The sequence below is a fragment of the Brienomyrus brachyistius genome, chromosome 6 (genome assembly GCF_023856365.1).
Source record: "Brienomyrus brachyistius isolate T26 chromosome 6, BBRACH_0.4, whole genome shotgun sequence".
Lineage (NCBI taxonomy): Eukaryota > Metazoa > Chordata > Actinopteri > Osteoglossiformes > Mormyridae > Brienomyrus > Brienomyrus brachyistius.
This window is the reverse complement of record NC_064538.1, coordinates 1,920,094-1,947,243: the sequence shown is the minus strand read 5'-3', so window position 1 is coordinate 1,947,243 and position 27,150 is coordinate 1,920,094. Positions and strand designations below refer to the sequence as shown.

At 44.0% G+C, this 27,150-nt stretch overlaps 2 protein-coding genes across 18 annotated transcripts in view; both read left to right on the top strand.

The window, feature by feature from the left end:
• Positions 1-21,197, top strand: part of rap1gapa (RAP1 GTPase activating protein a) — an 84,957-nt gene extending 63,760 nt beyond the window's left edge. For 13 of the 17 annotated variants that reach the window (XR_007398391.1, XR_007398380.1, XR_007398379.1 and 10 more), the window contains 16 exons: positions 1,448-1,526; positions 1,770-1,823; positions 2,750-2,833; positions 4,506-4,606; positions 5,204-5,333; positions 6,138-6,293; positions 6,826-6,897; positions 7,285-7,371; positions 8,683-8,823; positions 9,756-9,899; positions 15,234-15,343; positions 15,758-15,874; positions 16,233-16,350; positions 16,436-16,547; positions 17,385-17,748; positions 17,957-18,081. Coding sequence is in view for 3 of the 17 variants with exons in the window: in XM_049016275.1 (XP_048872232.1) it covers positions 1,448-1,526; positions 1,770-1,823; positions 2,750-2,833; positions 4,506-4,606; positions 5,204-5,333; positions 6,138-6,293; positions 6,826-6,897; positions 7,285-7,371; positions 8,683-8,823; positions 9,756-9,899; positions 15,234-15,343; positions 15,758-15,874; positions 16,233-16,350; positions 16,436-16,547; positions 17,385-17,464; positions 17,957-18,142 (1,771 nt within the window). In the remaining 14 variants the exon portion in view is untranslated. Of the gene's footprint in view, positions 1-1,447; positions 1,527-1,769; positions 1,824-2,749; positions 2,834-4,505; positions 4,607-5,203; positions 5,334-6,137; positions 6,294-6,825; positions 6,898-7,284; positions 7,372-8,682; positions 8,824-9,755; positions 9,900-15,233; positions 15,344-15,757; positions 15,875-16,232; positions 16,351-16,435; positions 16,548-17,384; positions 17,749-17,956 lie in introns of all 17 variants that reach the window. The other 4 variants (XM_049016277.1, XM_049016278.1, XM_049016275.1 and 1 more) reach the window with 4 other exon arrangements.
• A 2,529-nt stretch (positions 21,198-23,726) lies between these two features.
• Positions 23,727-25,761, top strand: aurkaip1 (aurora kinase A interacting protein 1). The gene is made up of 3 exons (XM_049017357.1): positions 23,727-23,846; positions 24,451-25,022; positions 25,420-25,761. Exons 2-3 carry the CDS (start codon positions 24,492-24,494, stop codon positions 25,552-25,554), a joined length of 666 nt encoding a protein of 221 aa, XP_048873314.1. The 5' UTR covers positions 23,727-23,846; positions 24,451-24,491; the 3' UTR covers positions 25,555-25,761.
• The last annotated feature ends 1,389 nt before the right edge of the window (positions 25,762-27,150 follow it).

Below are 27,150 nucleotides of genomic sequence, written 5' to 3'. Positions count from 1 at the left end.
TTTTTCCTTTTCTCTGCCATCGATTTGGTTATGGTCATTTAACGTCTTTTTAATGATAATGTACTGGGAAAACCGCCCTGCGATGGGCTGGCCCCCCATCCTGGGTTGTTCCCTGCCTCGTGCCCATTGTTTCCAGGATAGGCTCCGGACCCCCCGCGACCCAGTAGGATAAGCGGTTTGGAAAATGGATGGATGGATGGATGTACTGGGAAAACAAACTCTGTGTTGACATTCGAATGCTGATCCCATTATCGCTGGCTTGCTATGATCCCGAATTCGCTGCGCTGTGGCTCAGCATTTTGCCAGCTGACACGGAAAATGAGTGACGGTGCCATGCGCCCCCCCCCCTTAGCTGGCATTAGTACGGCAAAGCGTGAGCGCGCCCACGTCCAAAAGTGCCCCCATGCCCAAATATTTAAAGATGCACTGAAGGCGATTAATCTGCCCTGTCGACGTCTCCCGCCTTCATTTTATTAGCAGACGTGAAAACGAAAACATTCATGCAGAAAGTCTTGTCTGAGTGCAGCTGTTTTGCTCTCTGAATGACTTGTTTCCAGCTGTTTCCTAATGATTTCGGGGTGCTGGATGGTGCAAAACAAAAGTAGCAGAACTCGTGACGGCAGGCTGCCCCCGGAAGCCCAGCAGGTGCTCCTCACCGTGTCTTTGGGTGACGCGACGTTACCGCATTGGCTCAGTAAACACGACTGGCAGACTTTTTATAAATAACCCTCATCAGAGTTTGTCCGAGACATGGAACAGTAGCCATTTTCTAAAGCATATTCCGTTCTAGAATGTTCTTGCGTAATTGTTCTTCAATCTGTAAATTCCATCCATCCATTTTCCAAACCGCTTATCCTGCTGGGTTGCGGGGGGTCCGGAGCCTATCCCAGAAGCAATGGGCACGAGGCAGAAAACAACCCAGGATGGGGGGCCAGCCCATCGCAGGGCACACTCACACACCATTCACTCTCGCATGGACACCTACGGGCAATTCAGCAAGTCCAGTTAGCCTCAGCATGTTTTTGGACTGTGGGGGGGAAACCGGAGTACCCGGAGGAAACCCCATGACGACATGGGGAGAACATGCAAACTCCACACACATGACCCAGGCGGAGACTCGAACCCGGGTCCCAGAGGTGTGAGGAAACCACTGCACCACCATGTCGCCCCCATCTGTAAATCATTAAATCATAATATAACAACCGGCTAAATACAAAGCAAGAGGATTATTGCACTAAGACATCGTTTCCCATACGGTCCTTGGGGACCGGCAGGCGCCCACATTTTTGCTCCCTCCTAGATCCCTACTGAGCAGAAATGTATATGTTAGGCCAGTTTTTCCCAGTCCGGCCGGCGGGGATCCTCAGACAGTCCACATTTTTCCTCCCACCCAGACTGATGGTATGTAAACTTGCTCTGTGAATCAATGGCTTTTTTTTTTTTTTAGCACCAAGATGAAAACCTATCATGATGTGATACCAATATCCTGCCTGACTGAGTTCCCCAATGTTATCCAGATGGCCAAGGTAAGATGTCCTGAAGCCCCGATATCTGGGAAAACGCACTAACACCTTAGTGCTAATGGGCTTTGGGCAGATTGTGTGTTGGCAGATGAGTGGAAAGAGCCGGATTGGTTTAATGGAAGAAAATGAATTCTAATTTTTGTTCCCTCTTTTGAAACGTACCCTGCTGGAGTAGCACTCATAATTTTCATTTTACAATGAAATAAAAATAAAAGGCTTCTGTTTTCTTATGTTTGCTATTGCCAGCTCGCCTGTGAGGAGGTGAATGTGGACCGTTTTTTCCCCGTGCTCTACCCAAAGGTCGGTTTGTTTGTATATTTATAAAAGTCGTGGTTTGAAAAGTCTAAGGGTGCTTTTCCACTGCACCAAGTTCTGTATTTTTGGTACTTTCGCTTTTCCATTGACTTCTGGTCAAGTACCAGTACCCAAAGTACCAAACCAGCTGGGGTACTTCGGTACTTTGGGATGGGACTTGAAACGCTTTCTTTGTCGATAGGTTATGCCTCTTCAACACAATACGAACGTTGCCTTCAAAATAATGATAAATGAAGTAAAAATGATTAGGTCATAAGAACAAATTCAACAGAAACATCGAGGTGTTATGAAAATTAAAAAATATGTTGTTGAATATACCAATACAGCATGCATATCATGTGCTGTCCTCGCGATGTGATTTTGTTATACATAAAATGATGTGATGTTGAAATGAATATTGGGGTATTTAGAAAACGAAAAAGGAGCTAAAGAATATTTCACAAACCTGGCTTCAAGCGATTTAGACAGCATGGATGAAAATGATTACAATCGTCTCGGCAAACACTTCGCTGATTTATAAACATATAAGAATCTATAAAAGGAATAATAATTAAAATTGCAAATCTAGCTAAGGTTTTTCTCCTGTGACGGTAACACAGTAAAAATATTTTAATGAGACTTTAACCCTATGCACAATAATGCCCATACAGAATGGAAAGTAAGAAAAAAACCTTATTTTAATATAGCTGACTAGTGAGGTAAAAGATGGTGGAAAAACGCCCTAAGAGGGATTTGGAATTAATGGCATCTAACTGATATTTTCACCTCAGTTTCCGTCCTCTCAGTATCATGCTTGATGTAGATGCTCCTGCAGCCTGATAGATAGGCTGGGTGGGGGGGGGGTTCTGTTGGTGTGGCTCTGCCGCCACCTCGTCACATTCCGATCCCTAACTGCCCCCTTCCCTGCCCAGGCTTCAAGGCTCATTGTCACATTTGACGAACACGTGATCAGCAACAACTTCAAATTTGGCGTCATCTACCAAAAATTTGGACAGGTGAGGATTCATACGTTCTGTTTCAGTGCAATGGCTGGCTTTTTAAGATGCTTTCCATTAGAGGGTCACAGGTGTAGATCGAGGTGTCCTTACCAGCAATTTAGTCATTTTCATCATAAGAACATAAGAAATTTACAAACAAGAGGTGCTCTCCTTTGAGGAGAACTTAACTAATAGCTCAGAGTTGCTAAAATCTTACCTAGCTCTGCTTTAAAGGAACCCAGGGTTTTAACTTGCGCTACACTAGCAGGAAGACTATTCCATACTCTAACTACACGCTGTGTAAAGAAGTGCTTCCTCAAATTCATTTTAAAATGTTCTCCCGCTAATTTCAAATATGACCACGAGTTCTAGTATTTATACTAATATTGAAGTAGCCATTTGGCTGAATAGCATCCAGACCTGTTAGAATCCTATATACCTGGATCATGTCCCCCTTAGTCTCCTTTGCGCAAAGATAAACAGATTCAGCGCCGCTAACTGAACTGCAAAGAGTTAGATTCCAGATTTTCAGTTTCCAGATCTTTTATTAGTAAAAAAAAAAAAAAAACATGATTCTATGTTCTACTCAGACCTAGACATAGTTTATCGTCCATCCATCCATCCATCCATCCATCCATCCATCCTTTTTCCATATCTGCTTGTCATAAGCAGGGTCACTTGTGTCTGGATCCGATCTAAAAAAACTATGGCCACAAAACAGGGAACAACCCAGGATGGGGCACCAACCCATTGCAGACATATATCAATTAACCTTACATTCCTATTAATTAGACCCTGTTTCGCATAGTTTTACAATAGTCTTGTTCATACACAGTGCCTTGGAAAAGTATTCCAACCCTTGACAAAATCGCACCTCTTTCCACAGAAGATTTTAAGTCAAAACAATAATATCCAGAATGAAATATTGTAAATCAACGTGAGTTTTACATTATAAAAATGAAATATCCCATTAGCATTACTCAAGAGGAGAGCCCCTTTATGCGTTTTATGGCGAGGGCTTGGACGAGAGGTCCTTTAGACCTGGAGAATGGAGAGGCGGGGGCAATCAGCCAGCCAAGGGTCCTCATTATATTGCAAGAAGAAGCCTGCAAGCATATCTCTGGGCTTATTAGTGTAGGAGAGGAATGCTGGGGGGGGGAGGGTGACCCTGAGAGTGTGATGTAAGCTGAGACCCTCAGCCCCTCACTTGAAAAGTAAAACATTCCCCCCCCCACAGCCCAAGGTTCCTCTGTGCCATTAGTGCTCTGCCCTGCCATTCTTTGTGGCTCATTGCGAATCACACTCTTCCTTTCATTTCTTTTAGGACATTAGCATGTCTGTTCTGCTAATTGCCCCCTGGCCTGCTGTAAAAAGCTCTTTAGATTAGATAACATTCAGCGGGTTTTCGCAGGCTGAGATTGCTGATGTCATCTTAGAATGAATCTGTTTGCCTTTAGGCTACTTATTTGAATATTCTGGACAGCAGTTATCCCAGTGTTACTGTAATTATCAGAATGTTTTTATAATGCACTAAATTCCGGCATGTAGGCTAAACACATATTAGCTTTGCTCCAAACAATGTGTAAATATGTAGGTATCTAATTCACTCCAGTAGCTAAATGAGATTTTTTTTCTCCATAAAAACTGGTGATCCATATCGTGATTAAAATTTCTCCATATCTCCACTCAGACCACGGAGGAGGAGCTCTTCGGGAACAATGTTGAGAGCACAGCCTTCGCAGAGTTTCTCGACTTCCTTGGCCAGAAGATTGAGCTGCATGATTTTAAAGGGTATGGGCTAAAGTCGTTCCCAGGATAGGTTCCGGGCCCCCCCAGGAGAGGCTCCGGGCCCCCCGCGACCCCAGGGGGGATTAAGTGGTTACGATAATGGACGGATGGGCTGGGTGAACCCTACTCTCTGCCTTTCGGTTTCCTTAAGAATTATTCTGATCTGATCCAAGCTGTAGAAGCCTGTGACCTTAATTCCATACAGCTTGTAAGTTTAGCACGAAAGGAGGCCTCCTGTATTCAGATTCTTCTGTTTCCATCTGACTTTTATTGACCCTAAAATGCAACATTATATATTTAGAATATATACAAACATTATAAATATTACATAACCATGAAAATATATAGAAATGCATGCATATCTGTGTTTACGTTCTATCCACCCAGGTTTATTGGGTAATGCCTTTCTATATGTCTGACCTATGAGGATCCCAAGTTGTACAGGTGGCCTTAGATTAAGCTATTTTTATGTGCTGGAAGTTCATCTCTGAGACGAGGGTCTTACCTGATACCTTTGCCTGATAATTTCTTTACTGACCTGTACCCCAGTATCAGATTATAGGACTGACCGATGATTCTCTCTCTGCGCATGTTTTCTAGGTTTCGAGGGGGGCTGGATGTGACCCACGGGCAGACTGGCACAGAATCCATCTACCACAACTTCCGCAATAACGAGATCATGTTTCACGTGTCGACTAAGCTGCCCTACACAGAGGGAGACACTCAGCAGGTACACGCCTCTTTGAGTTGCCCTTTACCCAGTGCAGAGGAGAGTCTCTCACGTAGACGTGGCTCCCATAGTCTGCTCCAGCCTCGGCAGGCAGAGGCACCGCACTGAGAATATGCAGTCAGGCATCAAAGCCTGAAGCCCAGCATGTCTGTTCTTCTCACGCGAATCTCACTATATATCTGCTCTCAAGGTCTATACTTGCAGTATACATCAGTTTACGTACTTGCAATGTAAATCTCCTCTCAGTAACTGCGCACTCAGTATATGATACAGTATACAGCATATGGGATAACACCTAACATTAACTGCACCTTCATAATGCTTTTATATTGCATTCATAAAACGTTCAGTGCACCTTCATAATGTATTCATTAAGTGTTCATAAAACATTCATAAACATCATGCATGTAAACCTTAACATCCTAACATCCCTTAACAGCTGTAATATACATTAATAACAAACATTATATAATAATAACAAACATTATAATTGTATAATCATGTTACTTGCATGCTGCTTATGAATGTTCTATGAAGGCATTATGAAGGTGCACCGAATGTGAAGCGTTACTGTATATGATATAGGTCACTAAGTAAATGTCTCATTGTGGTACTTAATTATCATTCCACTCAGAATTGGTGCAGTTTATTTTTTTTAGCAGTAATGCAAATGGTTCATGTCAGCACTAGAGAGCCCATCTGGTGTCAGCGTGTCCCTTTATCTCTGAAAGCAGAAACGCCAGCACAGCCTAACGTGCTGTCCGCCATATTGGCGTGACGTAAGGATGTCGTGTTGTGTTGCAGCTGCAGAGGAAGAGACACATAGGAAACGACATTGTGGCCATTGTGTTCCAAGAGGAGAACACCCCCTTTGTACCGGACATGATTGCATCCAATTTCCTACACGCCTACGTAGTGGTGCAGGTGGAAAATCCAAGTTCAGACAATGTCCTGTACAAGGTATTTGACCTACAGAGACTCCGCTACAGAATGCACCCTACACAGTGTACCCTCTAGAGCAAGGGTGGCCAATCTTACTCAAAAAGGGCCGCTGTGTGTGCAGGTTTTCGCAGTATGTGTTCTAAAGTGCAAACGCTTCTGGTCTGCCCTACAGATTACACACTATATACTGCTCACTACATAGTGCTTACTACAAGGTAGCAATAAAGTACTACAGGGCAGTGTGAACTACTGAGTGTGCAATACAGAGCATACCCATTTGGGTGTACCCTACAGATACTACATACTACATAGTATACACTATAGAGTGTGCACTACATACTGTACTTTACATAGTCCACACTATGGAGTATACACTACAGAGTTTACCCCACTGGTGAATTGTATAGCATATTTCCATATTGTATGCTATGGAGCATGCTTTCGCTGGCCTTTCCAAGTCATGTTTCAAAAGAATAGTATTTGACGTGATAGAGCTTGATATGGGGGCTGGTGTTCACTGTGAAAAATCACTGGATCCACCTCCCTCCAGGTGTCCGTCACTGCGCGTGACGATGTCCCCTTCTTTGGGCCAGCACTCCCTGACCCTGCTGTGTTTAGGAAGGTAAGGAATGAGCTATTCTATAGTGATGGGGAAAATTAGGTTTTGAGTTGGACAACTCTGTGCTGCCATTTTCCTTTTAGTTTAACCCAACAGGAACCAACGGGAAGGAGGTTAAGCCAATGTAATGAATCTCAGCGTACAATAATCCCACCCACCTCAGATTTCAGAGTCTCACGTTTCAAATTATTAATTTTATCTTATTGCTGTTGCAACATTTGTTATGGAGCCCTTTTTGGCAAATTAAAGCTGTCAAAAAACATCCAAACATGCATGAAAGTGTTTCACTCAATTATCACCCCAAAAACCACCCCTTCCACTGGTGTATAAATTAGACTTGATCCTGTCACTTGGCTTGTCTCACCTCTTGCGTTTTTTTCATTGCCTCAGGGTCCAGAATTTCACGAGTTTCTCTTGACAAAGCTCATCAATGCAGAATACGCCTGTTACAAAGCTGAGAAGTTTGCCAAACTGGAGGTGAGAAATCTGAGTAACAAAAATGCATATTAAAAAAAATTGTTTGACAGGTATATGTTCATGCATGTACCAAATGAAATTAATAGGCCGAATTCAGCAAAGCGGACTGCAGGAAATGGTTTTGGGCGTCCATTACGGAGATAGGCGGTAACTAAGACAGACGCTGAGGTATAGAAGGGAGGAATCATGCAGTCATAGTAAGGAAGGCCATTATTGTTCCCAGTAATATTGAATGGAAGGTTATCAGGGAAGTCAGAGAACCAGAAACTGTCTACAACACTGCAGAGACAACAGCAAGGTCTAGAGCAGTGGTTTTCAAAGTCGGTCCTCAGGACCCACTGCCCTGCTTATTTTCCAGGTATCCCTGCCCTACACACTGCTGATTTACCTGGATCAGGTGCATTCAGGTAATCAGAAGCTGAAAGACAGCTGGGTCTTGTGTGTAGGGCAGGGATAGCAGGAAAACAAGCAGGGATAGCAGGAAAACAAGCAGGGATAGCAGGAAAACAAGCAGGGATAGCAGGAAAACAAGCAGGGCAGTGGGTCCCGAGGACCGACTTTGAGAACCACTGGTCTAGAGTTTGGTTTAGTTTGGAGACGAAGGAGCTTCCGCTTCAGCGACCTTTTGGCAGGGAAGGTGTAAGCAGGTCGGACTGGAAGTGTGACCAAGCTGTGGTTTGACGTGCAGGCAGCGAGCCCGACAAAGCTGAGACCGCATGAACACGTACCATCACCTGTTTGTGTAACAATGAAGCATCAGGATGAATGAGGAGATGAAGTATCAGTGAGGACTGAAATATAGGATAAAACATTCTACATTTGGTTTAGTGAGATAAAAGCATGTTAACACTCCTAGGTAACTGTAGCTAAATCTACGAAGTAAATAAAAAGATAATGTATATTGATAATAATTGACATAAAAGTATAGCTATAAATAGTCTAGTTGGCTGAGTATTGAACATTTTTACATCCAGAGGTGGAAAGTTCAGATTCAGATTGTACAAATCCAGTCCAAGATTTAGTTTCCACCAACCAGATGAGCATAAAGACTGACAGTCACTGAGTACTCAGATGGTTGGTTGAAACAAAATCATGGTCTGGATTTTTACTTTCTGAACCTAAGTTTTCCACCTCTGTCGCTGTAGTTTACATCCCATATCTTGTTTTTCATGTTTAAATGTATCCTTCCCTTAATAATTGACTCTGTGTGTGTGTGTGTGTGTGTGTGTGTGTGTGTGTGTGTGTGTGTGTGTGTGTGTGTGTGTGTGTGTGTGTGTGTGTGTGTGTGTGTGTGTGTGTGTGTGCTGGCAGGAGCGTACGCGGACCGCCCTCCTGGAGACTCTCTATGAGGAGCTACACATCAACAGTCAGGCCATGATGGGCCTCGGGGCTGAGGAGGACAAGCTGGAGAACGGGGCTGGAGGAGGAGGGGGCTTCTTCGGGTCCTTCAAGGTAACCCAGTAGGCGAGGAATGGTGGAGTGTGTGGGGGGTGAAGGGGTGGGAAGGGGTTTGGAGCTGGAAACCTGCTGAAGCTTTAAAGGGTTTGTTTCATGAGCCGAGTATGTATGTGCTGGATACCTGGACTCGATATTCCAGATTCCTGAAGACTCTCAACTCAGCCAAGGACACTCAACTCCACCGTGTAATTAATCAAGGTGATCAGATCTTCAAATGTCATCGTCAGCCACATGGATGATGAAGTTCAGATTTTGTCCCTTTTAAGTCGATGTGCGTTGCTGAGTTTTTGCTGAATTAATCTTAGCTTATCCAATTTGAATCATGAATTATCTATGAGGGCAATCATAGATAATCAAAGTGACCTTAGGAGTATCTAAAGAGTATTTAATGAGTATCCATTAGGGTGCTGGAAAGCAGCTTCGCTGGTTCAGTCCAGGGCTGCACATCTCTGATTAGCATCGTGTTCCTGAGCTCCTTTGTGTGGAGGCCTGCATGCTGCTTTGCGCCTTGTGGCTGCTGCCCTGCGGCTGCCCTGCGGCTGCTGCCCTGCGGCTGCTGCCCTGCGGCTGCTGCTCTGCCTCGCGACTGCGACGTCCGTGCCTCCCTGCTCACGCTGCACTCCAGTCTCTCTCTCATTCTCTTTACTGCCATTCTGCACAGGCAGAGGTGGAAAGTTCAGGTTCAGAGAGTACAAATCCAGACCAAGATTTTGTTACAACCAACCAGCTGAGCATAAAGAGTCACAGTCACAGAGGACTCAACTGGTTGGTCGAAACAAAGTCTTGGTCTGCATTTGTATTTCCTGGACCTGACCTTTCCACCTCTGTGCATGGGTCACATAGGTGCAGGTTGGCGCCACCCACCCAGCTACCATCCCCCCCCCCCCACCACCCCACACTATGTGTCTCTGCGTCTCTCTCCCTAGCGGGTGATCCGCAGCAGGAGCCAGTCCATGGACGCCATGGGGCTCAGTAGCCATGGGGCTCACAGGAAACCACACACGGTCTCAACTAGTCACAGCGGCAGCTTTACCCACAATCCTCCAGAGACACCCAAAACCCCAGGGATCGTAAGTAAACCGTTTCGGCGCTGTCAGAAGCGGTGGTGCACTATGCCTCAACCTTATTCTGCCCATGACCAGAGCGCCACCTGATCCTAAACTAGTGCAAATCCCCAGTGCCTAACCAGAATTTTTTGGTCCGTATTATGGAACTGACCTCAGTTTGCATTAATCACAAACACGAACATCTCCATACTGAACATTATGGCAGTGATTCTCAAGCCAGCCCTCAGGGACCCCCAAACAGTCTAGCTTTTTGCCATCTATAAATGTGGGCCTTCTGAGAGTCCTCAAGGACTCATTTGAGAAACACTGGATTGCAGGATGCATGCTGCAGTATAACAGTAAGCAGCAGCAACGGCACTCAAGAGTCACAAGGTTACCTTTTTTGATAGGAACAATTTCCTGTAGTAAAGTCATCAAAATGTGTTTTAGCCATCTGTCCCAAAGGTTGGCACTTTATTTCAGTCAGTTTCTTATATGACTTTTACAATTTAACTGAGAGATATGAATCATACAGAGGCAAACTTATTTCCTGGTTTCCTGAACGCGGAGGGCTGTAAACACAATTTTTCAGTTTTCGGCTTTCACTATTTAGCATCGTAATTTTTTTTCCAGCAGAAAGGAAATCTATCTATGAGAAATCTATTTTAGACATATATACACACACACACACACACACACACCTGGTCAAAACCCCAGTCAGAAACAGCAGACCATTTCAGTAGCGCTCGGATGGTTTTAACTGACTTGCATTGTATCACCAGTATGTTTAGAAATCAGCTACTGGGGCAGTAACACATGTTGTTCCTAACCCAGATCAGCAAACCAGAAAAGCTTCCAAAACCCGTTTGAAACTAGTTCAGCTGGACATAAAAAGAACACTGTCATGTGACAGAATGATGAGCCTTAGGGTTCAAGTATCGGAGAGGCATCATGAGAAGTTCCGGAAGTTTCTAAGCTACTCTTCCATGCAGTAAAAGGCTATACTTACCTCTACCTCCTTGTTGCATTTGTCACAGATACGGAGTAATTTGAAAAAGGCTGCGCTTTTCACATGCAATGTGCATAATTCACATTGCATCATTAAATCTGGTTTTAAACAAAAGTCATTACAGAATTGGATTCCACTGCTATGCCGAGGGGACTGCTTTCATGTTCCCCGTAGAGCTTGCATGCCCCCACCTCATGAGATCACCCCTCACACCCCTTTTGTGCATGTCTGCATGGCGACGCTCAGCTTTCCCTCATACCCGCCCCCGTCTGCAGGCCAAGGCCATAGGCCTGGACCCACGGTAAGGGTGCGCGGCCCAGGTAAGTCTCACCAAGGTCGGAGGGACTGCAAGCAGGAGCCCTTGGTTAGTTGTCTTTCAGACAGGCCTCTGCTTATGGTCAGCATGACCCAGAGCCAGTCCTGGAGCAGACTGGGAACAGCCAGCAGGTCACTAAGGGCAGCGAACCTGATTTAGGCTTAGAGAGAAGTAGCGTTTTGCATTATGTGCCAACGAACAGGTTTTCTGTACTATATGTTTTAAGCTGTGATGAAGTTTTATGATGCTACATACAAGCATTTATGTATGTTTACCGCATGTGACTATGGTACGATCTGTGAGCTGGGTGCAGCAAAATTCTTAGGCAAAACGGCTCGAAACCAGGACTGGAGGTTTGCTTATTGGTGCACGTTTAGCTGGCGGTGAGGGAGGGTCTGGAAAAGCCAGCAAATACCGGCACAGTGCTGGCCGCTAAGTCCAAACATTTGTTCCATGTTATTTCTTAAGATTCTGTTGGTTTCATGGTATATAACTTTTTTATTTTTTCTGGGCCAGCAAGCATTTACATCAATAAAATATGTTTGCGAATGTTTTTAAAAAGCTGTGTTGTATTACTATAAAATATCATTTCCATTGAGCTTGACAGTGTAACTGACATGTTTTATTAGATTAATAATGTATATTTAGCTTAATAGCGACAGGTTTTATTCATTATAACCATATATTTAACTCTGTAGAGACATGTTTTATTGATTATGACGGTATATTTAATTCCATAGAGAGATTCTATTGATTCTTACTGTATATTTAGCTTGAGAACAACATGTTTGCTTAACTGGCATAATTTTAATAATGACTGATAAACTGATATTGGGGGTTTTGCTTCACTGATATGATTTTAACTTAATTACATCACATATAATCCAAACTTTCAGGCACTGACTGAAGCAGTAGCTATGAATACTATAATGCTGAACTGTGGTATATGGAGAATTGTGTTATATATAGTTATGACTGTTAGTAAGGGTATGCACAGTTAACAGGGGCCCCTCCCAATATGCTCTACACAGTGATTCATTGCACTTCTACCAGCAAACAATATTATATAATTTGCTGCCTATTGAAGTGCTACAGCTGTTTCAGCTGTGCTATGGTACAGCAGCATATGAAAAAATCATCACGCATGGGAAATTAAAATTGATATATCAGTCTGTTCATGCCCTAAATCGGGGTCCTAATATAGAAAACCATGAATAAGCTTTTTAACTGGTTCGGAGTGTAACTCATCTGCATTCCCACATCTACAGTATACATTTAAGAAAATGGAAAGATTGTACATTATGTTTAGTGTTTTGCAGATGGTTCCTGTAGAGGGCACTGTTGTTAACATGTATCCGTTCACTGCTGTGACCTTTAACCCTGTGTCATGTGTTCTGTGTTGCTGTTATCTTCCCCTCTACACAGGGCCAGCTTTCTGAGTTGTGGTCCTGACCCCTCCTTTTCTGCTCAGGCCTCCCCCTCCTCCTGCCCCCCCCCCCATCTCACTGGCCATGTGCATACTGACCCTCCCCCAGTCTCTCATCTCCATTCCTGTTCTGTTTACTCATTCTTGCCTTGTGTGTTTTATCACGACCTGCTCCCATGAAATCTCAGTGTAGATTTATCTTTTCGCTTTATCTCTCACTTTTGCTCACACGCTTCACTCCCACCTGTTTTTCTCTCCCCCTCTCGTGATTCAGTCGTTGCTCGTCCCGGGAAAAAGTCCCAGTAGATACGGCCGGTGTGGTAGTGCCATAGGAACAGGAACCATAGAAGAGGTTCCTGTGTAGCTCTCGCTGTTTGTTTGCTGTGCGTCATTTTTCCTGTGTTTCCTGTGCGTGGCTGGACAGCCCAGAGAGCCAAAGAATCTTTCCAGGCCATGCCAGCTAGTATTCTAGGCAGGTTTGACCACCGACGCCCCCTGTCTGAGTTAAAGTGAAATTGGCTTGCTATTTAGCACCTAAACGCCAATTCATACTTCACATTTCCACCTGCGCTTTTGGTTGCAGGACGGCTGCGGTTGTTGTGCTTGTAGCCAAGATTTTTATGTCTGGTATAACTCACGTGCGTCCATGTGCGTCGACCGCGCATGCGCAAGATAATCGACTAGGTATTTCCAGTAGGTGGCAGCGTGGAATTTCACAAATCAGCGGTCAATGAGGAAAGAGTACAGGAAGAATAGCTGTAGTAGTTATGGTGAGTAGCTGTATGAGGAGGGTCGGAGGTACCCACACATCTAATTTATTACGCTGTCCAGACATTATACTGAGGTGTACGGTATTTGAAAATGCAGCACCGCTCCGACATTTTGAAATCTTGCCGATAAAATTGCCGACGGGGCTCATTTTGTTAAAAGGACTTTAAAATACCACGTATGCCTTATTACCGTAACACCGCTCAGGCCTTGACTAATATGTTTTAAACTGCTGTACGGACGCACCGACCGTGATCACCCGCATCCGCAGCTAAATGTAGTATGACTACAAGCTGCTACATGGACAACTGTCCCCAGCCTGAAAGCACACATGGAAAAGTGGAGTATGAACTGACCATGAGACAGGGATGAGGCAGGACAGGACGGAGACCTTCCAGGACAACAAACGGTAACTCAGTCACTTCTCTGGCCACTGCAATCCAGCTGCTTCCTCATCACCATAGTGATGCACACTGGAGCTCCTGTTCTCTCCCTGACTTCCCCTGTGATCATAGGTCGGTAACTGTGTCTGCATTCAAATGATCAATCAAGAACATTGGGGCATCTTTAAGCTGCACTTCAGTCGTCTGATTGGGCGCTCGGTTCCCAGTGGTAGCATATTGAAGTTCATTGCGGGAATCTCCAGCACTCAGCACTAAGGAATCCTTCTGTTTATCTGAGGAGACACTCAGGCACTATTATTATACAGTAATGGCAGTGGGGGGGAGGTTGTCAGTAAATACGCGCCACAATAATCTGAACATCCCCCACAATTGTCCCCCAACTCCTTGAGTGCCCCAGGTTCCTCTCATTCACGTTCACGCTCGTGCCGACCAGAAATGGCAGGATGGTCACCTTACTCTCTGTTTCGATTCGGGAAAACGACCCTTTGCATCTCATTAGAGTTACAATGCAGTATATTAACGAGCCAAATTAGTCTGTGGCCTAGAACAGAGTGCTGCAGCTGTGAATGACTAATGGCCAGGCCTCCTTTAGACTTATGTGATGAAAATAGCCCAGTCATCTGCAGACCGGAGAACGACGAAGGCAGCTTACAAATAGCTCCTTTTCAGAGGCACTGTAGGGTGCCTGAGGTAAAATCATCATACTTAATGAAGAATCACTTTTTTAACAGATTTAGCAAAAAAAAATAGTTCCTCTTCAGTCCTTGTGGCCAGTAATTTATTTCTGATCTTCTGTTGACTGCTTTGTGTGATTTGTCTGTATCTAATAACCATCCGTACCAGTATGTTCTATCCTGCCCCTATCCTGATTTACAAACTAACAACATAGACCAGTTTCTATAAATGTAGCGTAGAACTGGTCCTTTGTTTTTATGTTGTTTAGGTTTAATTTTTGAGATAAAAGGCTTTTCAAGCATGTTACGCAGGGATTAAGAGAGAAGCAGTTTTGGCCTTCTTAGAGCAATGAGCAATGCTTTTTTTACTGAAGTCCCAAAGCTCCAGATTAATCCTTTGTCTTTCATGCATAACTTTTTCTTCACGGGCACCACAACTTAAATCTAAAGCCACCACACCACAAGAGGAATCAGTACTAACTGTCATATTCCAATAATTGTTCATAACAATAGTTGTTTTGTCACGCTGGCTTTCAATGATATTTCTGTAGTGTTGATCAGTATTGCCTCATGGCTGTCAACCCTGAACTGGACTTTTTTCCAGACAGCTGTCACCTAGCCTGCATAGTATGTGTAGTACAGAATGTTATGAAGTGCATTAAATTGCCATTTTATCTGACCATACTATAGAGTAATGTAATGGTGACAGACACCATGGCAGACAGTCATGCCTCTGCATCTCTCTGGGTTTTGCTCTGCAGTCGTTGATAATCCCTGGGAAGAGCCCCACCAGGAAGAAATCTGCCTCCTTCAACACTCGCCGGAGCAGCGCCATTGGGATCGAGAACATCCAGGAGGTGCAGGAGGGAAGGTGAGAATGGAAGTGTGTGGTTCCTGCAGGAGCTGAGTGGCCCCAACTGCTGCAGTGGGTTCTGGGTAATACTGGGGGTGAGTAGCTAATGCTGCCCCAGCTGGTTCTCGGCCCTCTGCATGTGTGTCCCAGCCCTCACCCCCCCAGCATCAGCCCAAGGAGCCACCGGTCACCACCCTGTCACCACGTCCTTCTCTCATGACTCCACTTCCTATCCTAACCTAAACGACACTGCAGCATTGTGACCTCATTTCCTGTTCCGGAATTCTCTATTGTACCCCGAGGGGTTCAGGTCGGATTAGTGCAGAGCCATTGGGTTAGAGGAGTAACGTAGATTAGTGCTTCTGATCCTGCGGTCCACCTGAGGCTTTGGTCTCGTCTCTGCTGACCTCACTGCCCCCCAACCCCCCCCAGGAGAGAATGCTCCCCTGGCACGCAGAAGACGCCCGACAGCGGCCACGCTTCACAGGACCCCAAATCGGAGAACTCGTCGGATCAGAGCTCACCCGAGGTGCCGACGACGAAGAACAGGTGTGGGGAGTCATATTAGTCAAATTGGTGGCTGTGTGATGTTAATGATGTAACCAAAGGGATTATGACATTTATGATGAAATTCGTTTCCTTAACTGTTACCCCACCTATCATCATCATGGAAGCCATATCTCATACAGAGGAGCCAGCCTTATCATTAGCCAATAATATGTTTTGAGTCTCTGAATGACAGGAGATGGAGCACTCTGGGGACCAATCAGCTTTCAGCTTGGGCCAGTGCCCTTGTGGCCCCGCCCCTATATTTGAATCTTTTCTGTCTGACTCAATCATGTGCCCTCCTCATTTTGGTAAGCTTAGCGAGTGCGCTGGAGGCTTTATGTGTTGCTGTGGATCGCAGGGCCCCCTCCATCCCCGAGGGCAATGACCTGTCGCGCTCCTCGTCCAATGCCAGCAGCTTTGCCAGCGTGGTGGAGGAGAACGAGACTGAGGCCACGGAGGATTACGACACCGGCCTGGTGGGTGCCTCCCAGGGGCAGGCTGCTGTCAGTCCCTCAGCTGCAGAATCTCGTCACCATTTCTGACCCTGTGTGTCTCTGGCAGGAGAGCCTCTCCTCAGCAGGGACACCTCACAAGCGGGATTCCTTCACCTACAGCACTTGGCTGGAGGACAGTGTGAACAGTCCCTTTAACACCAGCAGGGGTGGCTCTCCAGGTGAGGGGTCTTTTCCAGGGTCTTTATATGGGTTCTGACGACCCCCACTAGGGACGTGACGGTTCTAAGGCAGGGCTTGTGAAATCCGACCCTCGATTCCAAACCCAGAGGCTTCCCACCTGGCTCACAGGTAAAGGGGAACCTGCTGTTATACCCGCCTGTCAGTCTATACAGTGCCTTAAACTGTAAACTGCTTTACAGTTAATCAGGAACTGCTTGATGACATGAAACAGTAAAAACTGAATAAATGTAAAGACAGGGCCTAAGGCAGAGGTACTCAGTTACTGAGTCGATATCAGTAACTCGGGTGGCGCCGTGGTCCGCACTGTCTCCTCACACCTCTGGGATCCAGCTTTGAGTGTCTCCACGTCTCCATGCGTGTGGAGTTTGCATGTTCTCCCCATGTCATTGTGGGGTTTCCTGCAGGTGCTCCAATCCCCCCCCACAGTCCAAAAACATGCTGTGGGTAAGTGGGGATAAGAAACTGTCTGTAGGTGTGTGTGTGTGTGTGTGTGTGTGTGTGTGTGTGAGTGAGTGACTGGTGTGTGATGGGTTGGTGCCCCATCCTGGGTTGTTCCTTGTCTTGCGCCCATAGGCTCCGGACCCTGAATTGGACAGGGGGTAACAGAAGATGGATGAATTTTGGCAACTCTGGGGGGTGGGGGGTTGGCAGATTTTGTCAGCTGGGGGGTGATCACAGAGTTTTGGTTCAGGCTAGAATCCACCATAGTAGGTGAATACAGAATGAATACAGACATTGCTGTCGTAACCAACAATCGCGCAGAAGAAGACCGTTGGCTTAGGGCCGCTATGTCAATGTGCTGTGTGTTCCTGCAGCACCTGCCAGGGTTCCTGAGCCGTCCAGAACGGAGATCCGCATTAAACTGGAGCGTCCGCAGGAACAGAAGCCAGCACCGGTAGGCAGAATGCAGCTGGCCACCCAAGCCAGCACCGACTGGAAAGCTTATAGTAGGGAGATGGTGGGGGGTGCGATGGAGATGAAGATGAGGATGATGAGGATGGGGGAGTATCGCGTGGGTTCACCTTCCGCTTTCCCTGCTAGATGTTTCCTCCTGCTTTCTATTTCCTCTCTTTCTATTCCTATGGTTCCTATGGTAACCTAGTAGCTGCGTGTCATTGTATCCCCTCTGTAGAACTGCTAACCCTTTCTGCCCAGATGCATCATGGATGCCCATAAAAGGTCAGTCTCTGCTTCTCGCCTGAGCATTCATGCGGGGTTAGGGAGAGAACATGACATATTTAATGATATCTATGATACTTCAGCTACCACCGGTGCCCCCCTCCCAGTTGGCAGGAAAGAGCGGCCTATTTTCAGCACTGGCGTGTTCCGTATGCCTGCTCGCCATCCCATCCCTCACGCTCCACGTCCGTGCTGCCTCTCTCTGCAGATCTATCACAGGAGGCACCGTGTCCAGGAGATGAGGTGCTCCTCAGGCAAGGAGGTGGAAGAGGAGAAAGGAGGAGAAGGAGGAGTGGCTGATGCACCGGGCGTCGTCCTTTTAACTTCCGCTCTATTCACACACACACGTGACGGCGGCCACCTGGGGGGCCGTGCAAAATGGATCAGCGTGTGACGGAAATAAGGGACCACAGGAATGTCACGCTCTCGTGTCACAGTCACTTGCATGTTCGTTTGTTTGTTCATTCGTGACTTTCGCTATAACGAGGTTCCCCGATGCTGGTCCTGGGAACATGGTTAGCGGATTCCCTTCCTCAAACTGACCTACCAAACCTGGAAAACAGCTGGTGAGCTGAATAAGGTGTTTTTGAGCAGGGAAATCTGCAGAGTGTGTTGCAGGCTGGGCCCCCCAGGACTGGAACTGAGGAAACTCGCACAATATAAGCTTTATCCAAGTTTTATAGCAACAAATGTTCCTCATACATTTTAGTCCCTCCCACCCGCGTCAGGCAACATCAAGGAAGCTCACTAGCAAATACAGTGGGCAGCTTTTTAAAATGTATTTATTTATATGGTTCCACTGTGAATTTGCTTTCAAAAGCGACAGGCCGACAGATCTAGAACGCCATATGCATAACGTAAAAGTGTACAAGACAAAAGTAATTAAGCTGAACTTTGTCTAGAGGTGAGACATGCGCTCACTTTAATGACAAAGACATTCGAGGGCAGAGTGTAATTTACTTGCGACCGTTTTGAGTCTGTTGCGTGAACAGGGAGCATCTTAATTACACCGTATCACAGACAGCAATTTTGTTGATACTGTTAGCATAAAATTATACATAGAACCGAACGGCGTTTTATTTCCCCTTATACGTAAACAAATTTTAAAAGTGTTTTTATTTTAGTATGTTTCACTTTAATTTTCGCCATCATCATAATCGTCGTAGAAATGAGAACAATCTCGTTGCTGAATCAGCTCAGCGTTGTACGTTGTAGCCGCATGTATCATTTTGGGAAAGATGGAGGCTTTTGATCATAAATTATCGTGCTCCCCTGTGTTTCCCCAGTCAGCAGTAAATCTCAGTAACCCCCCCCCCCCCCCCCCCCCAAAAAAAAAAAAAACGAAACCATACTTTGTTAGTAATATAACCCTTCACCAGCTGCGGCTGGCCGTGTTTAGGGAGAGCATCCATGTTTGTTCATTCGTGTATTTATTTTAACCAAGCTGCTTATTGTAAATAATGATCAGCAGTGTCCACATGAGGCATTAATTTACGTTACGGTGGATATTTGCTGCCCGATGGACCAAAAACCATCGCTTTTCTCCTCAAATCCATTATGTGGGGGAAATGCTGTGGAGGAGACCAACGTAACGCATAAATCATAAGAAACAAGTCAGTCAGCAGACTGCTGCTGACTGCTGAATTGCTTATACATCCTTGCAATGGAATCGTAGTTAAATGTTTAGTGCAACAGTAATTTGCCAAAGTTAAACAACTCTTAAAGCAGTTGTACATTAATATTTTACAACAAATCCGCATAAATATTTTTTGATTCTCTGGGGATTATACTTTCCCTTAAGCGACCTTCCATCTCTGTACTACAGCGAGCTTCTCCGTTTCTCGATCTCGGCTCTAACGCTTTGCACACTGAGGCCTCCTGAGACACCGGATAAAACTCTCTTCCCAACATTTTTTCAGTCAGACGTAGCCTTGCGTTTTATACACATAACATGACGTGATTTGTGTGTACTGAGCTGGCCTTGAGCGTTCATTAATTTAAACCAGTAAATAATATGGCATTGAAATGAAAGACCAGAGAATTATGATCTATATACTGTGTTGTATCTGTATAACTATATTTAAGAAAAATACTGTGCACTTGTTTTATTTGTGTATTTAAAGATGTACGTATATAGTCTGTGTTTGTGACCGATTTGTTACTTTCCATAAGCGGCTGCCTTCAGTCCTGTGTAGTTATTGTGCACTCAGGCTAAACCCCCAGCGACCTTTGGCTAAAACCGTCACTGTTCCTTGTATAACTCGTACTAAACAGTTAATTGCACCAGTTAATTACATTCATTACAGGTCTTTCTTGGCTTGTATTTGTCTGCTCAGCCTTGATTTATGGGTTGTTGGTTTAATACTGTACAACAACAGATGTCTCTTGTTTGTTGTTAATGCGTAACCCTCTTTGAACGTTTCATTCCTTTTTACACTGTGCAGTTATATATAAATATGAAAATGACTATCGTACCTTTAAAGCATGTGGTGATGTAAGATGCCTTGTACGTGACGGCCAGGAATGGAGCCCTGAGATCAGAGTGAATGTAGAAGTGAAGTAGTGCTTCAGGCATCTTCTGTTAGGAGAAGCAGAACCTCTATGCATTATCTGGCCCGAAGACCAGCGTTGGTCAGTGCTCATGTGGTGGGTTTTTATGTCAGGCGCAGCATTCATCTAAGAACGAAATTCAAATGTTTAATACACGTTTTTCATGCAAGCTAACTCATAGTAACATAAATAATATAAAGCATATTATCCAGGCTATTCCTCTTTTTCTTCCTATAATAACAATAGCTATTAGCTGTTTTTAATAATAATAATAACTATTATTATTATTATTATCGCCATGAATGCTGGCTCTGTTTTTTTCTGACTATGTCTTTGCACATTTCAAAAATACTCATGACTGTTCAGTGGACTATTCTGTTTAGACAGCTATATAAAAGGATACTCAGTAAAATCATGTTCCATATTGTAACACTACAAATGAATTGCTTTTGGGGCAGCTGTTTTGGGAAGGGCACCATCTTAAGAACCTAATCAAAATTAAATGACACTTTAATCATTGTGAATTATATTATATTTATGTATTTTAAGTAAAACTACAATTGCTCCCAGTTTTATTTCAGTTCGTTTTATTCAGTAAAATAGGTTTTTAAGTAGAGCATTTGTCTGTTATATTATTCAAAGGGCCGTGGCGCCCCCTACTGTAAGGAATTTGCTCCTGCTTCTTTGTGCACAAATCCATGCTGATGATCTACAGAGAACTTTGTTTATATTCTAAATTAATCAAACATCTGGTCACACTGCAATGTGCTAACATAAAGTGATGGTATTTTTGTTCTGTTCATTTAATTTAAATGAACCCTTGAATGACAGCCTCATTGTAACTGGCTTTCCTTTTTGTAAATACAGCCAAGACATAATAAATATGACTGATTATTTTAGTATTTGTTTTTTTATTGATATTTTTGTTATAGGTTATTTGGCAAGAATCATATTTTTTAATAAGAGAGATATAAACTATATGTGCAGTCAACTCTTTCTTGTTATTATAGTCATACTAGGCTAACTGAGACAGATTTGGTTACATACAGCAGCACAGGGACAAGAAGTGCACATATTGAAACACAGTCAGAACAAAAGATGTAAAATAAAGTGAAATGAAAAGCAAGGGAAGAGGGGAGTAAATGGCTCAGTAGACTAAGCCTCTATGGTTGGGATTGGAAGATCATCAGTTCAAGCCTCGGCAGAATAGCTGTATGCCTTGAAAAAGGCCCCTAATCCCCCCCCCTCCCCTACCCAAGCTTCCACTCACATGTATGTTTGTCTAATGGGGCAGGCAAAGAGAAGCATTCCAATGTACTGGTGTACATGGCAAATAAAGGATTGTTTCATTTTCAAATATAAGTTGAGGGTTATAAATAATGGCCAGGAGTGTTTTCTGTTTAGGGGTGAGAGCTGACATGTCTAGAAGAGCCACGGGGGGGGGGCTGACAGGTGCAGGCAGGAAATATCCCCAGTAGCAGAGGGTGTTATAATGAGCTGATGGCTAAAGGTGTTCCAAGAGGAGATGGTCAGAACTGTTCACGATGTCCTTCAGTTTTGCTACAATACTCTCCTCTGTCACTGTCTCCATAAGGTCCAGGATCAGGTCCGTGATAGAGCTGGCATCCCTGACCAATCTGCTTAGGCATTTGGTATCACCTGACCTGATCTTGCTTTATAGATAATGGCCTCCATTAGTCCCCTATACTTTCACCCATCTCCATTGTTGATGCACCATACAATAGATGAATTGTGGAGAACTTTTATAGGTGGCATGAGTTGGTGTTGTACTAGAAGTCCGTCAGGTGAAGGGTGAATGTGGAGGGAGGTGGGGCAGTTCCCAGGAGTGTCTCGGTGATGCTCACCACCATCTCCAACACATGGTCCAGCAGCCTTAAAACTGTTTTCTATTAGAAGGTTACTGTGGGAGCATCAAAGCTGCACTTCTACACAATAACAGCAACCATATAAATGATTGTTTAATTTAAAATGAATAAAACTGCTGTGTGAAGTAATCCGTGGTTGTGAAGATAAACAGTCAGGTGACACGTACAACGCTGGGCAGGTAGTGGGATTATTATTCACTGAAACTGTCTTTTCCAGGAGAACCACAGTAAGGACAGAATGAACAGCACACACTAAGTAAATAAGAAAAGAAACCTTCCCTCTGCTTGGGACTGGTCGGAGGACCAAAAGGGTGGGGACGAGAAAGTTTTGGCCTGCAGGGATGAGAGCTTTCCAAGTGCTAAAGAAACAGCACACATCTTTTGTTTACACATGACGAGGAATGGAGGACAGTTGGAAATAATCATCATACCAGTATGAGTCACATGATTGCCCGTTTTGAGACTTGCACGCCTTAGCTGCCAACTTAAATACTTTTTTTCCTAAGGGTGGGTGGATAAGCAGATATAGCTTGCTATCTAGCTAGCTGTTTGTTTCTCCACCCCTTGCAGAACAAAAACTAGCTAGCTAGATATATAATCAGCATACCAATATGAGCTTACAGCTAGCTAGCTGTAAGAAAAATATCAAGATCAAGTCATGACAGAAACGGTAACACATGAATTTAAGTTGTATGTAACGTGTAGATTGCGTGTCTAGATTTTGGTTTCATTGACGATCTGGCAAATTGGGTAATGCAGGAGTGCTGGCATTTCTGTTTCACACACACCCATCAGGGTTCCCCAATTCTGGTCCTGTAAAATTTAAAAACACTGTACAAAATACTATTATTTAAAAATGCAGATATTATTTTTAAAATGTTATGTAATAAAGCTGCATTTGTGAAAGTAGTTTACTTAGTGTTTGCTTAAACTGTCAAAACATTGGATTGCGCAGGTTACAAAATCACAGACGTTTTAGATTTGGATTTTATAAATTGTTCTTGATCTTATCTTCGTTATCCATTTTCCTGCTTTATAATTATAGCAGGTGGCTTTGTGCTCGTTGTTGTGTTCATGTAAAACATATTAGTTGTTCTACTCAAAATCTCGATCGTTCCGCCCCGACGCGCCGCCGCCCAATTTGAGACACTGTTATACCTCGGGGAAAATAACTGCAGTTCTTTCAATAAAATTTCCAACAGTATTAATGGGCGAGTTTTTCGCTTTGGATAATTGCATCAGCTAACAAATAAAATCATAAATCTATCCACTGTATATAAATTAAGTGCCCCCCCCCCCCAATATCAAACTCTTCCCCAATGCGGTGGCATGACTATAACCCGCATTTTGTGAGAATGGAGTAACATCGATATCAGAACCTTCAATGAACACAGTTCATTGTTAAACAACTACATAGCTACAAAACAAATTATTCAACCTGGCGTGTAAAACGATTAATTTTAGTGCATTAATTTTATCATTAAAATTGTTGTAAGATATACTAATCGTCAACGGGGTTGCCATGGTACTGCAAGTAAACAGCCTGTGTTTCTACCCGGAATTATTATCATGTGCAAAACAGGAAGCTGACAAGTTTCCATCCGGGACAGGAACCAGCGGCGCACCGGTGTCACATTGACATCGCAATAGATAGCTAGTTAGGTAAGTTATATTTCATATTATGTGATATTTTAAAGCATTTATATGTTAGGTTTAAAAAGAAAAAAAAACCACAGTAACCGATGTTTTTATTGCTTAGAACTATTGCTATATTTTTGTATGATACTGAATCATTGCTGTTAGGTTGCTGTAACTTCGTATTAATTGCTAATTTGGCTATTGAAAAGTTAGATAACGACGATTCTTACATGTTTTTATTTGTTGTATGTCGCATGATGCATAAGGAACAGTTAGCAGTTCTGCTTGTCTGCTTGTATCAAAATCAATATTTCGGTATTTTTAATGTGTGATAAGTGACTCGTGCTTCAGTGATTACGTTTAGCGACCTTCTCCCTCTAATGTTGTGTTTTCTGACTATGTTCACGAGTATCTTCTCCGGTTTTCTCCAGTACAACACATTTTGCCCGAATGTGTTGTACTGTATGCTTTCTAGAATAAGCTTTAGACTCACTTCAGACCCTAGATTGAATATTTCATTATTAAGATGAATGGTTTTACTACATAGGTGCTCCTCACTGTTAAAGATCATTACAAAGCATTTGTCTGGTATTTAATTATTAATATTGGTTTTTATTTCTTCTTTTAGGAATCCAGGAATGACATTGCAAGGATTACAGTAGAGCAAATATGTTTAGAAGAATCTCTCCATTATATGTTTTATGCAGGTTGTCAAATAAGGGCATTGGCACAGGTGTGGTGCCCTCTGCAGGACAGTCTGCATGCAGTGCAGTGAGGCTAGTCTCCTCTCCTGGCTCGGCCATCACGTGTGGCAGGCTAAGACGTTATGGCACTGGGCCCACAGGCAACATGCTGCCCCCCCAGCGCTGGACATCCCTTGAGCCAGAGCTGGAGGAGGCCCTCGTTCCCCGAATGCTGTCTTTGTCCCCTCTGGAGAGCTGGCTCTCCCTTCGCTACTCCCTCCCACCCCTACTGGAGGCCAACCCCTTGCCTTCGGGGGAAGAAGAGATCCTGCAAACGGTGCTGCCCTCGGACTTGAACCCAGTACTGCCTGAAGACGGGGGTTCAGGTGGTCTGAACTGCAAGAACGTGCTGGAGATTCGGCGCAGGAAGATAAACAGGCACAAGTACAAGAAGCTGCTGAAGCGCACAAGGTTTCGCATTCGGAAAGTGCGGCTGGGAAGGCGGCGGAGGAAACAGGTCAGCCATTGGTGGTGCTAATGTGGAGGGAGGGGCTTAACCGGTGCTGTGCACGAGTAGACAAGAATTGGAATAAGACGAGGAAATGCACATGCTTCTAAGTCAGAATGAGCTTTTGCTAAGTAAAGACCTACGTGTGCCAGTTTACATTATATTAAACTCAACTGAGTGACGTGAAGATCTGAGACACTACAGAACATGGTCAGGGCATGTAAACAAACCACAGTCATGCTCTTCTGTTAGAAACGCCAGGTAGCTCAGCTACATGTTTTTTAGCTCACGCAACGTGGAAAGAACGTGAGAATTTCCACAGAGAAAATAACAATTGATTATTATTTTTTCTTTTTTTTTTTTTTACCTTTGAATCTAACAAAGATTTTTGACTCTTAAATTGTAGAAGCGCTTTGAGAGGGACCTGAGGAGAATCTTGAAGGGGGCCGGCCTAAGAAGACCCCCCAAGGGGTGGAACACGCCCAAGATCTTCCTCAAACAATATGGGACGGACCGACACCAGCGTGGCGGCAAAGCTTAGCTTCTGTGCCTGATGTTCACAGAGTTCCTTAATAAGCAGTCTTCATACTAGCACACAGTTACTCCGTCTGCATCTGGATAGTGATCGTGAATGAAATATTGTTCAAGGAGACACTAGGAGATTCTACATTCAGGCTGTTATGGGTGTTCATTCACTTATTTGTTCATCATTTCAAAATCCAATCTTTCATTAAATGGCTTGTCTGTATGTCTCTTCTTGACTCTAAATCGGAATTGCTGTCTTGTAACTGATATTGTCTTTTTAAATGGAATTTCCTAGACTCACTACACAGTTAGCACAATTCAAGTGTCTGATTTTTAATAATGGCATTATTGGTCCCCATGGGGAAATTCTCTTCTCACCTACCCCGTCTTGCTCTCCATGGCACATGTAGGTGAGAACAAGCTTCGGAGCGAAGGGCAGCCTCCTGGAGAAGCACCATGGGGGGGGGGGGGGTTAAGGGCCTCGCTGTGGGGCCCACAGGCATGTGACTATTCTGCCAAACCAGTAACCTTCTGCTCACAGGTACAGAGGCTTAGCCTGCTCAGCCACACACTAACAATGGTTTGGCATTAATTTGATTATCATCAAACCATGGTGAACGGGGCTACCCTCTCGCGGGGGTAACTAGGGAAGGGACGTTTATAATGAGTAGCCACCTTCCTACAAGCCTTCCCAGTTACTGCCTTGTATTCGCAAAGGTCATTAATGTCCTCTGGGAATCGGCAGGTGGCAGCAAAGTTTCGTTATTTTAGCTTTGTGTTTTAAAACGTGACTTTTCAGTACCGTTTCAGTACGTCTGCGTTAAGCATTAGGCAAATGGACTGAGTCGAGCTCCACGTTTCTGTCTTCGTTTTTCCTGTTTGTTTTTGTTGTGTATTTTATTGCAAAAAGCGCTGTTTCACCAGTCTCGTCTTCTGTTACAGGGTATTTGTTCATACTAGAGTAATTTCTGCATTTATTTAGCGTTTAAAAACATTTTCAAGGATTATTGCCTACGAATTGCACGCTATAATTTACGATTTTTGGCCCATTTTTTAATTCAGTGCAATCGCAAGGTTTTTTTTTTCCTTGGGGGTTTAAAGACAAGCCCAACAGCCGCTTGTTTCGTGCTATTGTGTCCAAACCACACATACCCACCTTTCATCTGGCATATGTTCAGCACTGGAGAGCGCTTTCATAAATTCAGATTTCATGCATAAGTAATTAACATCCGTTTAAATTAATTAGTTCTGTATTCATAATGGCACCTATAAACGGCATTCAAAGATAAAACTCTCCACAGAGAGCACATAATAGACTCATATATAGCAACCCTTTTCTACGCGTGTTAAAAAGTGAGGTCGGTAGCATTTGAAGCTTTATTCGCTATTTTATGTTAAGGAGAAACCCCGGGTGTGATTGTTAGGATATAATCGTGATTTTTTTTTTTTCAGTGCCTGTGATCATGATTTTTTTTTCATGGGATGCGCATCTTTGCCTCAGGATGCGGAAAATAAAAGTGCTGTATTCTGTGATCTGAGTTATTGCTTCTAATCCGGACGTCTATTCGAAAACCGTAAAGGGTCACATCCTATTAAAATAAAGGTGAATCGG

Excerpts from the sequence above, each read along its gene's own strand:
- aurkaip1 (XM_049017357.1), top strand. The coding sequence starts at position 24,492 with ATGTTTAGAAGAATCTCTCCATTATATGTTTTATGCAGGTTGTCAAAT. Across the intron at positions 25,023-25,419 it reads GAAGGCGGCGGAGGAAACAG|AAGCGCTTTGAGAGGGACCT; the intron begins GTCAGCCATTGG and ends CTTAAATTGTAG.